This window comes from Lupinus angustifolius, chromosome LG18 (genome assembly GCF_001865875.1).
Source record: "Lupinus angustifolius cultivar Tanjil chromosome LG18, LupAngTanjil_v1.0, whole genome shotgun sequence".
NCBI classification, from domain to species: Eukaryota; Viridiplantae; Streptophyta; class Magnoliopsida; order Fabales; family Fabaceae; genus Lupinus; species Lupinus angustifolius.
The window spans coordinates 13,033,241-13,045,865 of record NC_032026.1 but is presented as its reverse complement, the minus strand read 5'-3'; the positions used below and the strand labels follow the sequence as shown (position 1 = coordinate 13,045,865).

Here is a 12,625-nt window from a genome sequence, read left to right as displayed (position 1 = left end):
CACATGCAGGTTTTTCGAGGGTATTTCTAGATATTTGGAGGTACAATGGGTACATGTGGGTTTTCTATTTTATAAATGAATTTTTAACTTTCTACTTCTATTATGTTTCAAATAAGGTGAAACTTAATTATTTTTGCGCTTGTTGATTGAATATTTGACAAAAATGCTAAATCTATTGGTGTTTTCTATTTGTGTGATTTGTTGTTCTCATTTCCTTAACAAAAAGTATGTATTTTCTATGCAAGATATTTGTGTTTCTGCATATGTAATAATATTTGTAGGATGTTTCACTACAAAATTCAATAAAAGATGTAAACAATGTAGAAAAATGTAAATAAAGTAAAAGAAAAGGATGTACATAGTGTAATAAATGTTAAAATAATGTACTTTTTTATTTTAATTAAATATAATATATTAATCATATAAATAAAATGGTACCCTCGGGCATGGGTACCATAATACACATACTCTCCCGTATATACAACGAGTATTTAAAAACTCATTTGTAAAACCTCTGGGTACCCGTTTATAAAACCTTGTGGGTACCCGTTTGTGACCCGTACGGGTTTTTCCCACAGGTACCCACAAGTACGGGTCTTTTTGTTATCCCTAGGTAGGACTTGGCATATGCTTGAGTTGATTTCCTCAACAACACTTTTTGACTTAATTTATCGAACTTCATTAATAAATATTCCATGTTTTCTTGTCTTCTATTCATCTTTTGCTCCTTATTTGATGGTTCATAATCAACATTATGCAATGATCGTTTCTGATGCACCATAAATAATTGGCATGATAGCTAATCGGGAGATGCTCTTAACATAGACGTCAAATTCATGGTTGAGAAATTCAATGAAACTAGTAACTTTAGATTGGACAAAAAAGGGTGAAAGATGTGTTAACTAAACAAAGTTTGACAAAGGCACTCCATAAGGATAAACTAGATAATTTGAAGGAGAAGAAAACATTAAGATATTATTGTAGGTCATGGTCGTGTTGGATCAAAAACCCCACAAATCCATGTATTAGATTAGGACCTGAGTGGAGATACGAATCCAAGCGAATCATTAGACTCTGATACAGCTACTGACAATATTTATCCAATTGTCGGAGAGGCTGGTCTAATTTGAGATGAAAAGTAATATCTTATGTAAGAATGTTAATTGCTAGCGAATACACAAGACTTCATGAGCGCTAGCTTAACTTTGTTGCAGTATGTAACACATGCATTGAATTGAATGCAATGTGTAATATGTGCACTGGTAAAGATGTCCAGTATGACATGAGTATTGACTTTGATGCAAAGATATGACACAAACATTGGTTGATATTGATGCAAGATGTGGGGTAGGTATCCTCCTTAAGATGGAGTACGTATTATAATTAGTAGACAATGATTTTAACGGTTGGGGCTTTCTTAGGATGTTCTAAGGTTAAATTTGACTGAGTATTAAATAGAGTAATTTTTTGATGAACTTTTGTATAAGTGTTTCATAATATCAGAACACTTCTTATCAATGGAGAGCTAGACAAAAGTTCTGTTGGACGATATTAAGATAAGTTGTAATACAAGTTTGAGAATTGGGTTCATGGTAACATGGTCAATGATACTCGAAAATACTTATACCGAAGGATGCAAACTTTTTTATGGAGAAACCATGAAGGAGATGGCTAAAGAAAGTAGAGATTGAGTAGTGTAGATTTCTGAAGGAGCAAAACACTTACTAAGATGAAGATTGTTGTGTAGACTTCCTAAGGAGTGAAATTCATTAAGGTAAAAATTATTGCATAGATTTTCTAAAGAACGAAATATTCGTCTATTTCAACAAAAGTGAAGATTATTTGAGATACTTAGAACATATTATTGTAAGAAATCACACATTGCCTAGCATCGAATTAAAGGAGAGAAAACAATATTATATGTATAGGACTCAAGTTCTTCTTTATAACTTTCATCAATTGCAAGAACCATATGAGCCTCAAGCCTATATATATTAGAGCTTATAAACATAATATCTAATAATATATTAATAGCCAATAAATACTTTTGGAGATATATGCACTGACTAAATTTTATTAACAAATTATTCTATATTTTTTCTATTTATCTTTTGCCCTTTATTTGATTCATTATATTCAATATTATGCAACAATTACTTCATTCCACCAACATCTTTTTTTAAGGTGATACTTACATTATTCAAAGTAAAATGGAAAATCGTAAATGACTGGTATTTGCACCCGAAGGGGGAAGAAGTAAAACTGCACGTAACTGATGAGTCGTGCAATTATAAAAGATGAGCAAACTGTTTGATTTAATTTGTTCACATATCAAGTGCTTCCAAGTTGTCATACGTTCCCATTTGTAATTTAGTGGTTTATTAATTATCTACTCTGAAATTTTTAACTCCAATTACATAATGGCTATCAAATTAGATTAACAAAAGTGGTAAATATTTATACAATAAATGATGGTACCACCAACCTCTCTTGCAGCAGTATACGATTGAAGTTTCATTAACTCATTCAAAATTTATTTGTAGCTGTTGACTTTATATACATTTCTTTCGTTTGAGGTCAATCTATTCTTTTCAATATTCTACAACGGAACATGTCATAGCTTGGAAAATGGTAAATTAACTGTATCTTTTATTTAAATAGGAGTGTGGCAGAAGGATGTCTTACTTCATTATCAATGTTACAAACAAAAGTACAAAACCAATATAAATAAATAATGAATTGTGTACTAATTCTATAAAAAAATTATACTGAAAATGCATAAATTACTAATTTTATTATTAATGTATGAACAAAAATTTATTTGAGGGGTACATGCTTATTTTTCTGAAGATAATCTAAGTTTGAGTCTTATTCATGGAGGAAAAAAATTAACTTCACTATAGTATGTCTGGACTATAATTGCATTCTATGGGAATAGATGTGGCTAAAAAATAATGTTTATTATTAATCTTTCAGCCAGCCAGTTCAGACTTCAAATATTCAAAGGGCAAAGTCTTATTCACACGCATATAAAGCAGGCCCTTTTGAATTTAATTTTAACAAGGTTTTGCTAGAGTGTTGACATATATAGCTACACGTGTTCTGTGAAAACCAAACACCAAAACCATTGCCATTATTCAAGTTACCTTCACCTTGCATTGAAAACCAAACACCAAAACCTGGTAACCCTTACAGTTTTTCACCTTATCTCTCATAACTTAAGGAGAGAGCATAAAATATCTAGGAGTAAGAAAAAAATATCAATAATAATAGTTCTGATGTTTGATATAATTCTCAATATTTATGCATGATCTAAATCCAAAATAAATGTGCAGAGTTTTTCAGCACAAGCATCATATATATATGTATGGAGCAGCAGACAGTGTAGCAGTGAATCCCCAGCGAATTGTAACTTTCCATTCTGAATTTCGCTGAAGGCAATGGCAAAGGCAACAAGGCCTAAATGCACGGACATAATCACATATATTAAGTAAACGCCACAAGGAATATAAAAACGTTTTAGGAGGGTGTAAATTGTATTGGATCAATGATCCTTTCCATTAATAAGAAACTCAAATAGGTAGATTGATTTTTTACATTCTAATATAGTGACACTTACATAAAAATTAATCCATGTTTAATATGAATAATTGAATTCTATTATATATATAATATGAAAGTTAATAATAAATATATCAAATGTAAATATAAATAATCAATATATATTTTCCTAGACAATTAGGTTAATTAATCCTAATTAGTATCAGAGTTTAATTCTTGAGAGGCGCAGTCATGTACCCAAAAGAGATTAGTTTCTTACCAAAAAATATTTTGATGTTAGAAACAAAACCTACTTTGATGTTAGAAACAAAACCTACTTTCATACTAACTCAAAAAAAATCATGATTTTTATAACTTAAAAATAATTAGTATTCCACCATCGATTAGAAAACATATAATGCACAAAAAGATTTAAGTCATCTAAACATGAAGTTCCATTCAATCCTTGAATTATATGGTTTATAAGTAGTCAAATAAAATATTGTCGACTGCTATCAAGAACAAATCAACTATGAATATTTTGTACATTAATTTGATTTTATTTCATAAAACAAAATAATCTCCTTGATGCGCAAGGCATGGTTTCTCTTATCCCAACTTTCTTTGTCCCCACGCAGCTAGAACATGTCATGTGCAACTCGACCCGCCCTACACGTGAACATGTCCATGCTTGGTTTGGTTTAACTTGCATCGCATGGACACACTGAACCTGCTTGCGCCATTCTTCTAGGCTTTGGATCACGGTAGTGTTATTTAAATTATTTAATTTAACAAAATCTTATGTAACTATAAATTAAATTATTTTTATCTATTGTATTTAATATTTTATTTTTGCATGTATTTTATATTTTTATCTAAAAGTTAGATGACAAATTAATGTAGCCACGGTTTGATTATCAAAATAATTTGCATTATCATGGATCTCTCTCGTTCTTTTGACTCAACTGTGTCTGTGGACCAGGGATTCATCCCAATGGATGCGACATACATATCAGCACGAATGACGAAAGTACATTATATTTTTAAATTAAAAAGTGAACAGATAAATCATTAATTGCTTGTACACCAATAAAAAATTTGCCTGCTTTGCTTTTTTAGTTTTTTAGAAAAGATGCCGCCACTAAATAAAATAAATTTTATGTACCCTCATTATTAACTACAATTGCTGATATAAGTGTGAGTAATTAAGTTTTTTTCCACAGAAAAATATGCTCATAATTATTGACTATTAAATAAAATGTAATATATATGAATAATGTGTAATGTGTAAAAAATTACACTAACATTGAATACATATTGAAGTCTAAAAAATATTAAACAACTGCTCTATGAAAAAAGGTATATGGAAAAAGCTAAAGTTTCTAAACTTTCAAAAAGAATATTGTTAGCAACAGAGAAGAGAAGTTATAATTACTTGTTTTACTTGTAATAAAATACAGTTTTTGCGTTTTTGCATTAACCATTTTTATATAAAATGTTTCTTTCTATGATCCCCCCCCCAGAAAGCTCAGGCTCTCTTTATCTCTATAATCTGGAAATTTTAGCAAGTACTACGATTTTATGATGTATCTATCATTGTGCAGTTGGGTTTATTAAAAGAAGGATTGCTATGTTAGGTAATTTCAACTTCAAGGACCCTATCAAGTTGGTGCACAATGGATATGGTGTCTAATAGATAACGTAGGAATCAAGTCAAGCAAAATCAAAGTTGTTATGTTAGTCATCAACAACAGAGATATTCTAACCTAATCATAGTTAATCTACATTTAAATCTAGGCTAAAGTATCTCCTAGATTATAGGCTTAGTTACTTATTCAAATATCTTATTGTATTCTATTTATTATCCTGCACAATCGTGAATAGACCAATGCATTATAGAATCTCTTCATGGTATCAAGAGCTGCTATGAGAAACTACCACCTCAGAAACTACCTACTATGAGCTCCTCCACCTTAGAAACTACCAATACTCCCCTCACCACTCCTATCAGCTCCATGGACAAGCTAATTGCACTCAATGCTGGCTCACAATCGTTCATCAAAGTTGATGGTGACAATTACACTGCTTGGTGCCTCCTTTTTAACAGGATATGATCTTCTTGGTTATATAGATGGTAGCATGCCTTGTCCAGTAAAACATCTCGATCTGTCCACCATCATTATAAACCATGCCTTCACCCTTTGGGTTCGTCATGATCAACTGATCTTGCATGCTATCGTTTCCTCAGTGGCTGCAATTGTAGTCACTCATATTGGCACTGTCAAAACTGCCAAACAAGCATGGGACACTCTCAAAACTATGTATGCTAGCCGATCTCGTGTCCGCATCATGGCTCTCAAACAACGCATTACAACTTTCAATAAAGGTACACAACCCATGGTTGCTTACCTTCAAGGAATTAAAGCAATTGTAGATGAATTGTCAATCATTGAGCACCCTCTGGATAATATCGACTTGGTAATTCATACTTTAAATGGACTAAGTAGTGACTGTAAGGAAATCTTTGTTGCTCTCTACAATAGGGAAACACATATAAGTTGTTGAACTTCATGAAAAACTTATAGACTTTGAGTCAATTCTACATCGTGACATCAATAATGAACCACTGGTTGCAACAGCCAATGCAGCCCTACGCAACAGAGGTCAGCCACGCTATAGATCACCACATCATGACCAGCAACTCTCTTCTCCTCCACACTCTAAACTGCTCTGCCAATACTGTGAGAAACCTGGTCACAATGCTAAGAAGTGCTATAAAATACATGGCTACCCCATGAAGTCTGCACCAAGACCTTTAGTAAACATGGCACAACATCACCTCATATGCAGAACTCTAGTTGGATTCTGGACACTGGAGCATCTCATCATGTAACACAGGATTTGCAACATATGACTCTGGTTGATGCCTATTCAGGGTCTGATCGAGTCATGGTTGGTGATGGCACAGGTTTAACAATCTCTCATATTGGAAAATCCTATATACCTACCAACACTAAACAACTTCACCTCAATAATATTTTATGTGTTCCTAATATTCAATCCAATTTGTTGTCAGTTTCTAAATTATGTCATACTAACAATTGCTCTATTGAATTCTTCTCTGATTCTTTCATTGTCAAGGATCTGAAGTCATGTCAATCTCTGGTGCAATGACATCTTAGGCAAGACCTTTATCACATTCCATCCAACATCATCCAACCTTCTCCTAAAGTCCTCACTGCTAGTCTCCAATCTCATACAACATGGCATCACAAGCTTGGTCACCCTTCCTAAAAAATAACCAAACACCTCATAACTTGTCATCACATTCCAATAAAGCTTCCCTCTTCACTTGAATGCAGTTCATGCCATTGTGCCAAGAGTCACAAGCCACTATTCTCTAATCATCACCTTACAAGTAATTAACCATTGGAGCTCATTTACTCTGATGTTTGGGGTCCAGCCCCTATTAGATCTTTAGATGGCTTTACCTACTATTTAATATTTGTTTATCACTATTCCAAATATGTTTGGCTTTATCCAATGAGAAATAAACCAGATGTGTTTACTATCTTTGTCCAATTCAAAGCAATTGTTGAAAAGTTTTTAATTTACCTATTGTCACTCATTTTTCTGATAATGGAGGAGAATTTGTCAAACTGAAAAATTTCTTAGCTACTCATGGCATCACTCACTTAACTTCTCCTCCTCATACACCAGAAGTAAATGGTACAGCAGAAAGAAGACACAGACATATTGTGGAAACAGGGAGAGCATTATTGCATTATGCCAAGTTACCAACAAAATTTTGGTCTTATGCCTTTCAAACAACAACATACTTAATCAATAGAATGCCATCTCCAACCATCAACATGAAATCACCCTTCGAAATCTTGTTCCAACAGGACCCTAACTATAATAGACTTCATTCCTTTGGTTGCCTATGCTTTCTATGGATTAGGCCTTACACTCACAACAAACTACAACAAAGATCTCTACCTTGCATCTTCTTTGGTTACTCTAACTCCCAACATGCTTACATGTGCCTTGATCCCTTATCCAATTATGTCTATATATCTAGATATGTAATGTTTATTGAAGACTCCTATCCATATCCCAATTTTAACAACCACACTCCCTCCTCCACACCTCCTCCTATAGAACCCACCCTTCATACATTAATCCCTGCTACCATTACAACGTCACTGCCAACCTCTTCTATTATGCAGCCTCCTATCCCTTTAACATTAGAAATAGACCTTTTAGAGACCTCTCATTCTTCACCACCTACAACTAACCCTGAACCAGTGTCATCCACACCACACTCCTCTGCCTCACATATATCCATTCCCAACAATCCTATCAGAAATCACCCTATGATCACCAGGTCTCAACACAACATCTTCAAACCTAAGAGGATAATGAATGCAACCAAACACAATCTCCTTGACAATCTTGAACCATCCACCATAATTCAAGCCCTTAAAATACCTCATTGGAGACAAGCCTGCTCAGAGGAATTTGATGCACTATTAAAGAATGGTACATGAACTCTGGTGCCAAGGGAAATGACTCATAATCTAGTTGGCTGCAAATGGCTATTCAGAATAAAAAAAATCTTGATGGAAGCATTTCTAAGTACAAGGCTAGGCTTGTTGCAAAAGGATTCACTCAAACACCTGACATTGACTTCAAAGAAACTTTCTCACCAGTTGTCAAGCCTCAAACAATCAAGGTAGTTCTGACCATTGCTCTCAGTCGTGGCTGGTCTATGCACCAACTTGATGTCAATAATGCTTTCTTACAAGGCACTCTAGCTGAGAATGTCTACATGCAGCAACTGCCAGGCTTTGTCCACAATGAGTTCCCTACTCATGTCTGCAAATTGCAGAAACCAATTTATGGATTAAGGCAAGCACCTCGTGCTTGGCATGACTTTCTCAAGAATTTTGTCTTAATGTTTGGATTCAAAACTAGTCTCAGTGACATCTCCATGTTTACCTACAATAAGGATGGAGTTCAAGCCTTCCTCTTGGTATATGTGGATGATCTCTTACTTACTGGCAACAAACCTGCATTCCTAACAGTTTATAACTGACTTATCATCCACCTTCTCACTTAAATACCTTGGTTTTCCCCATTACTTCCTTGGCGTTGAACTCATACCCTCAAAGGAAGGTTTGCTACTCAGTCAACATGGCTACATCCGTGATATATTGGACAAGTTCAATATGTATGGAGCAAAACCCTCCAACACTCCACTCTGTACCACAAATCCACTCACACCGTAAGATGGCTCTGCTGCCACAAATGCCAAAACATTTCGAAGTATTCTAAGGGCCATGCAATATTTGACTCTTACAAGACCTGACTTGTGCTTTTCCATCAACAAATTGTCTCAATTTATACATCATCCAACTCAAATTCACCTTCAACAACTCAAGAGAGTTATGAAGTATCTCAAACACACACTGAACTTTGGCTTGACACTCAAGAAACCAACATCTCTCTCTACATGCATACAGTGGTGCTGATTAGGGAGGCAATCTTGATGATAGAACCTCAACTTCTGTATTTGTTTTCTATGTTGGTGGCAACCCTGTCTCATGGCTATCCAAGAGACAAAGAACAGTGGCACACTCCTCCACAGAGGCTGAATATCGCTTCATTGCAACTACAGCTGCAGAAATCATGTGGTTAATGAATCTATTAAGTGAACTTGGCATACACACTCCGACACCTACACTGTTTTGTGATAACATTGGTGCCACATATCTATGCTCCAATCTCGTATTTCACTCACGCATGAAGCACATTGCCCTTGATTACCACTATGTCAGACAACTTGTGCAACTAAGGCCTTGTTTGGGAGTGGGGTTTTGGAGGGGAAGGGAAGGAAAGAGATAGCTTTTGAAAGCCTTCCCCTTGTTTGAGAGTTGGATCAAGAAGAGGGGAAGGTTTTGTAGGGTTTCTCAAAATGTCCAAAACCCTTCATGTGTCTATTTTTAAAGTTCCCCCAATTTGGGGTTTCTTGGAGATAAAATGTCAAAATAGCTAAATATGTTTAGTATTAATATATAATTACGTATTATTGTTCATTTCTCATTGTTAATTACATTTTTAAGGGAAAATAAAAAAAAATATTCTTACATTATCATTAGTTTACCCCCTTCATCTAAATTGCATACTCTCAAACAAGGGAGAGAATTTCCTTCCTTTTCTCTTCCATTCCTCCCCTTTTCTAACCCTTTCATCTCTCTCCTTCCCTTTCCCTCCTAACTCTCAAACAAAGCCTAAGATAACTTCAAGTCTCTCACATTTCAACCAAGGACCAGCGGGCTGACATCCTCACCAAACCTCTTCCCATAGCTCGGTTTCTACCTCTCCGGTCCAAGCTTGTTGTCACTGATGGTGACCCAATCTTGTGGGGGTGTAATAGATAACGTAGGAATCAAGTCAAGTAAAATCAAAGTTGTTATGTTAGTCATCAACATCAGAGATATTCTAGCCTAATCATAATTGATCTATACTTCAATCTAGGCTAAAGTCTCTCCTAGATTATAAGCTTAGTTATACATTCAAATATCTTATTGTACTCTATTTATTCTCCTGCACAATCATAAATAGATCAATGCATTATAGAATCTCTTGAGTGTCCTTGTAAGATTAGTTCTGGACTTTGACTTTATGTAACAAGAAAACCACAAAATATTTCCTTGTAAATGAAGGGTAACACATCACTTATCAATAATTCTTCTTGTGTGGCATCAAATCAGACAAGAGGATGGAAAAAGAAGAATAAAAGGTGGACGTTGGTGAAGTGTAAGCTTCATTAGTGTACGCGTGCTTACCTAATCCACGTTCACGTTTGGAACATCAAATTTCCAACCTCTGATTCAGTTTATTGCCAATTGGCATCTTTGGGATGATTATTAGTTCTCAGAAAAGAAAAAGCTTTGTCTAGTCTCCATCCATAATGGTCTACCAAAAAATAAAAATACCTCACCATATATGATAAGATGTTTGGACCTGTGACCATGCAAACAGTCTTCAATATATTAGTTTTTGAGTGGAGAAAACTGAAAATTGTAAGTTTTTTCTACTTATAATTTTTTTTTCATCATATCTCATTATTAAGGTGTTTTATTGAAACTAGTGTGTACATGCACTTCGTATCTGTCGGAAAATATTGTGTGATACTATATATTCAATTTTTATATATTATATTTTTTTGTTTATGATAATGTTTAATTTAAGGTGAGATATGTGGTTAATTAATGTATTGGTGATGGTAGCTTAGGATTATATAGTTTTTTTATAAAAATTAAATAATGTTAAGGGCAATATAAAAAATGAAAATTACACCATGAGGAAAGTTATTTCAAGTTTTGGCTTTATATATAGTATAGATAATAGTTCTGAATTGTAGGTAATACATATTTAATTTAATGGTTACTCTCATTAGATTTACCATAGCTGAACCCCCAACTTTAATATCACTTGACAGGAATAAACAATCCACATTTCTAGTCTGTCAACATTTCCTTAATGTATATATTATTGATTGAATTTTAATGTATGTTTTGATACTTTCAATTAGAACATTAAAAAAAGAGGTCCAACTTACAAGACCTGTGTAATTTTATTAGGATTCATTCTTTGACCTACATGAAAAATACTTTATTCAGAAGGTTACGCTCACTTCAATACTTTACTTTAGTAACGTTATATCACCGGAGCATTATTTAGAACAAATTAATTCCTTGTGTGCAAGGCAACTGGTGTGGGCCTGAACTCTTAAGTCATGTATAGGAGTGGGATTAGGTCCATTGGGCTCATCTCTTTGTTCTTTTTCATCCTTTTTAGAAACACCATTTATTCTTTGGGCCTAAATCCCACATAGACAAACAGAAATGGACTCATACAACAACTCAAAATCACTGTATAAAGTAAGAAATATGAGTCACTCTCTCACCTGATAAACTATGAGTGAAAAAGAAAGTGAGAATGGAAACTCGAAACCACACCTTATCTTCGCATACGGCACGTTGAAGCAAGGATTCCCAAACTACGCTCTCATGCAGGATCTGATCACCAAAAACGACGCCGTTTTCATCGGCACTTTCTCAACGCGCCAACCGTACCCGCTGGTATGCGGGCCCCACGGCATCCCCTATCTGATCAACATACCCGGGTCGGGTCATCTGGTCACGGGTGAGCTCTACAGTGTCTCTCGTCGAGCGCTTGTTCGCCTCGACGAGTTCGAAGGCGTGAGCCTCGGGTACTACGAGCGGTTACCTGTTATGGTGGTGAGCGACGGAGACGGCGGTGCAACGGTGGAGACGGAGAAGGAGGCAGAGGCGTATTTCGGGCACAGGAAATTTGGGGAAAGGTTATGGAAAAAGAATGGGGAGGTGGGGATGAGGGAGTATGGGGAGAAAGAAGCAGGGGATTATGTGAGGAAAGTGGATAGGCCTGATAAGAGAAACACTATTCTTGATCAATTTCTTTAGGTTCTGTTTTCGAGTTAGTTTGAATGGGAAGGAAATACTTGTGAGCCATACTCAAAAGCCTTCCTTTTCCCTGCAAATTTTAAACAAGCAAACGGATGTTTAGTTTCTGCTACTGTCAAGCTGAAAAAGCAATAAGTTATTTTTACACCCTCATCCTGTTGGAAATATATGTTTATTAATTTCCTATTCGGTGACCTAAGATAATCATTCGCAATAGGAAATATTTGTTGATGCTTATGTGAAGAAAAAAATGATTTATGATTTAGCATTATATCTAGCCAACCCAAAGGTGGCTTGATTGTTGTAATTTGATAATAATCAATAAACCCTTTTGGTATTTACTATTTAAGTCTGAGCATTTTGCTTACTTGTGAGATGGTCAATTCCCTGCAGAAGGCCAATCCATTTCTCCTCAAAATATACATTTTGCATAAATTGAAGGATACACATTGGCCATAAAGAATGCTATTCTCCCAAGAGAATTCCTCTGCTTGAAAAAACATTTGTAAACACCCCATTTATAAATGTATCATGTAAAAAGCCACGAAAAAGTTCAGCGGAAAACTTTAAAA

General features: G+C 34.8%; 2 protein-coding genes across 2 annotated transcripts; both read left to right on the top strand.

The window, feature by feature from the left end:
- LOC109332565 lies at nt 5,578-6,722 on the top strand. Its single transcript, XM_019567544.1, has 4 exons — nt 5,578-6,052; nt 6,126-6,358; nt 6,439-6,508; nt 6,682-6,722. Exons 1-4 carry the CDS (start codon nt 5,578-5,580, stop codon nt 6,720-6,722), a joined length of 819 nt encoding a protein of 272 aa, XP_019423089.1.
- LOC109332356 (putative gamma-glutamylcyclotransferase At3g02910) lies at nt 11,480-12,394 on the top strand. Its single transcript, XM_019567310.1, has 2 exons — nt 11,480-12,053; nt 12,157-12,394. The coding sequence occupies exon 1, from the start codon at nt 11,526-11,528 to the stop codon at nt 12,051-12,053; it is 528 nt and encodes a 175-aa protein (XP_019422855.1). The 5' UTR covers nt 11,480-11,525; the 3' UTR covers nt 12,157-12,394.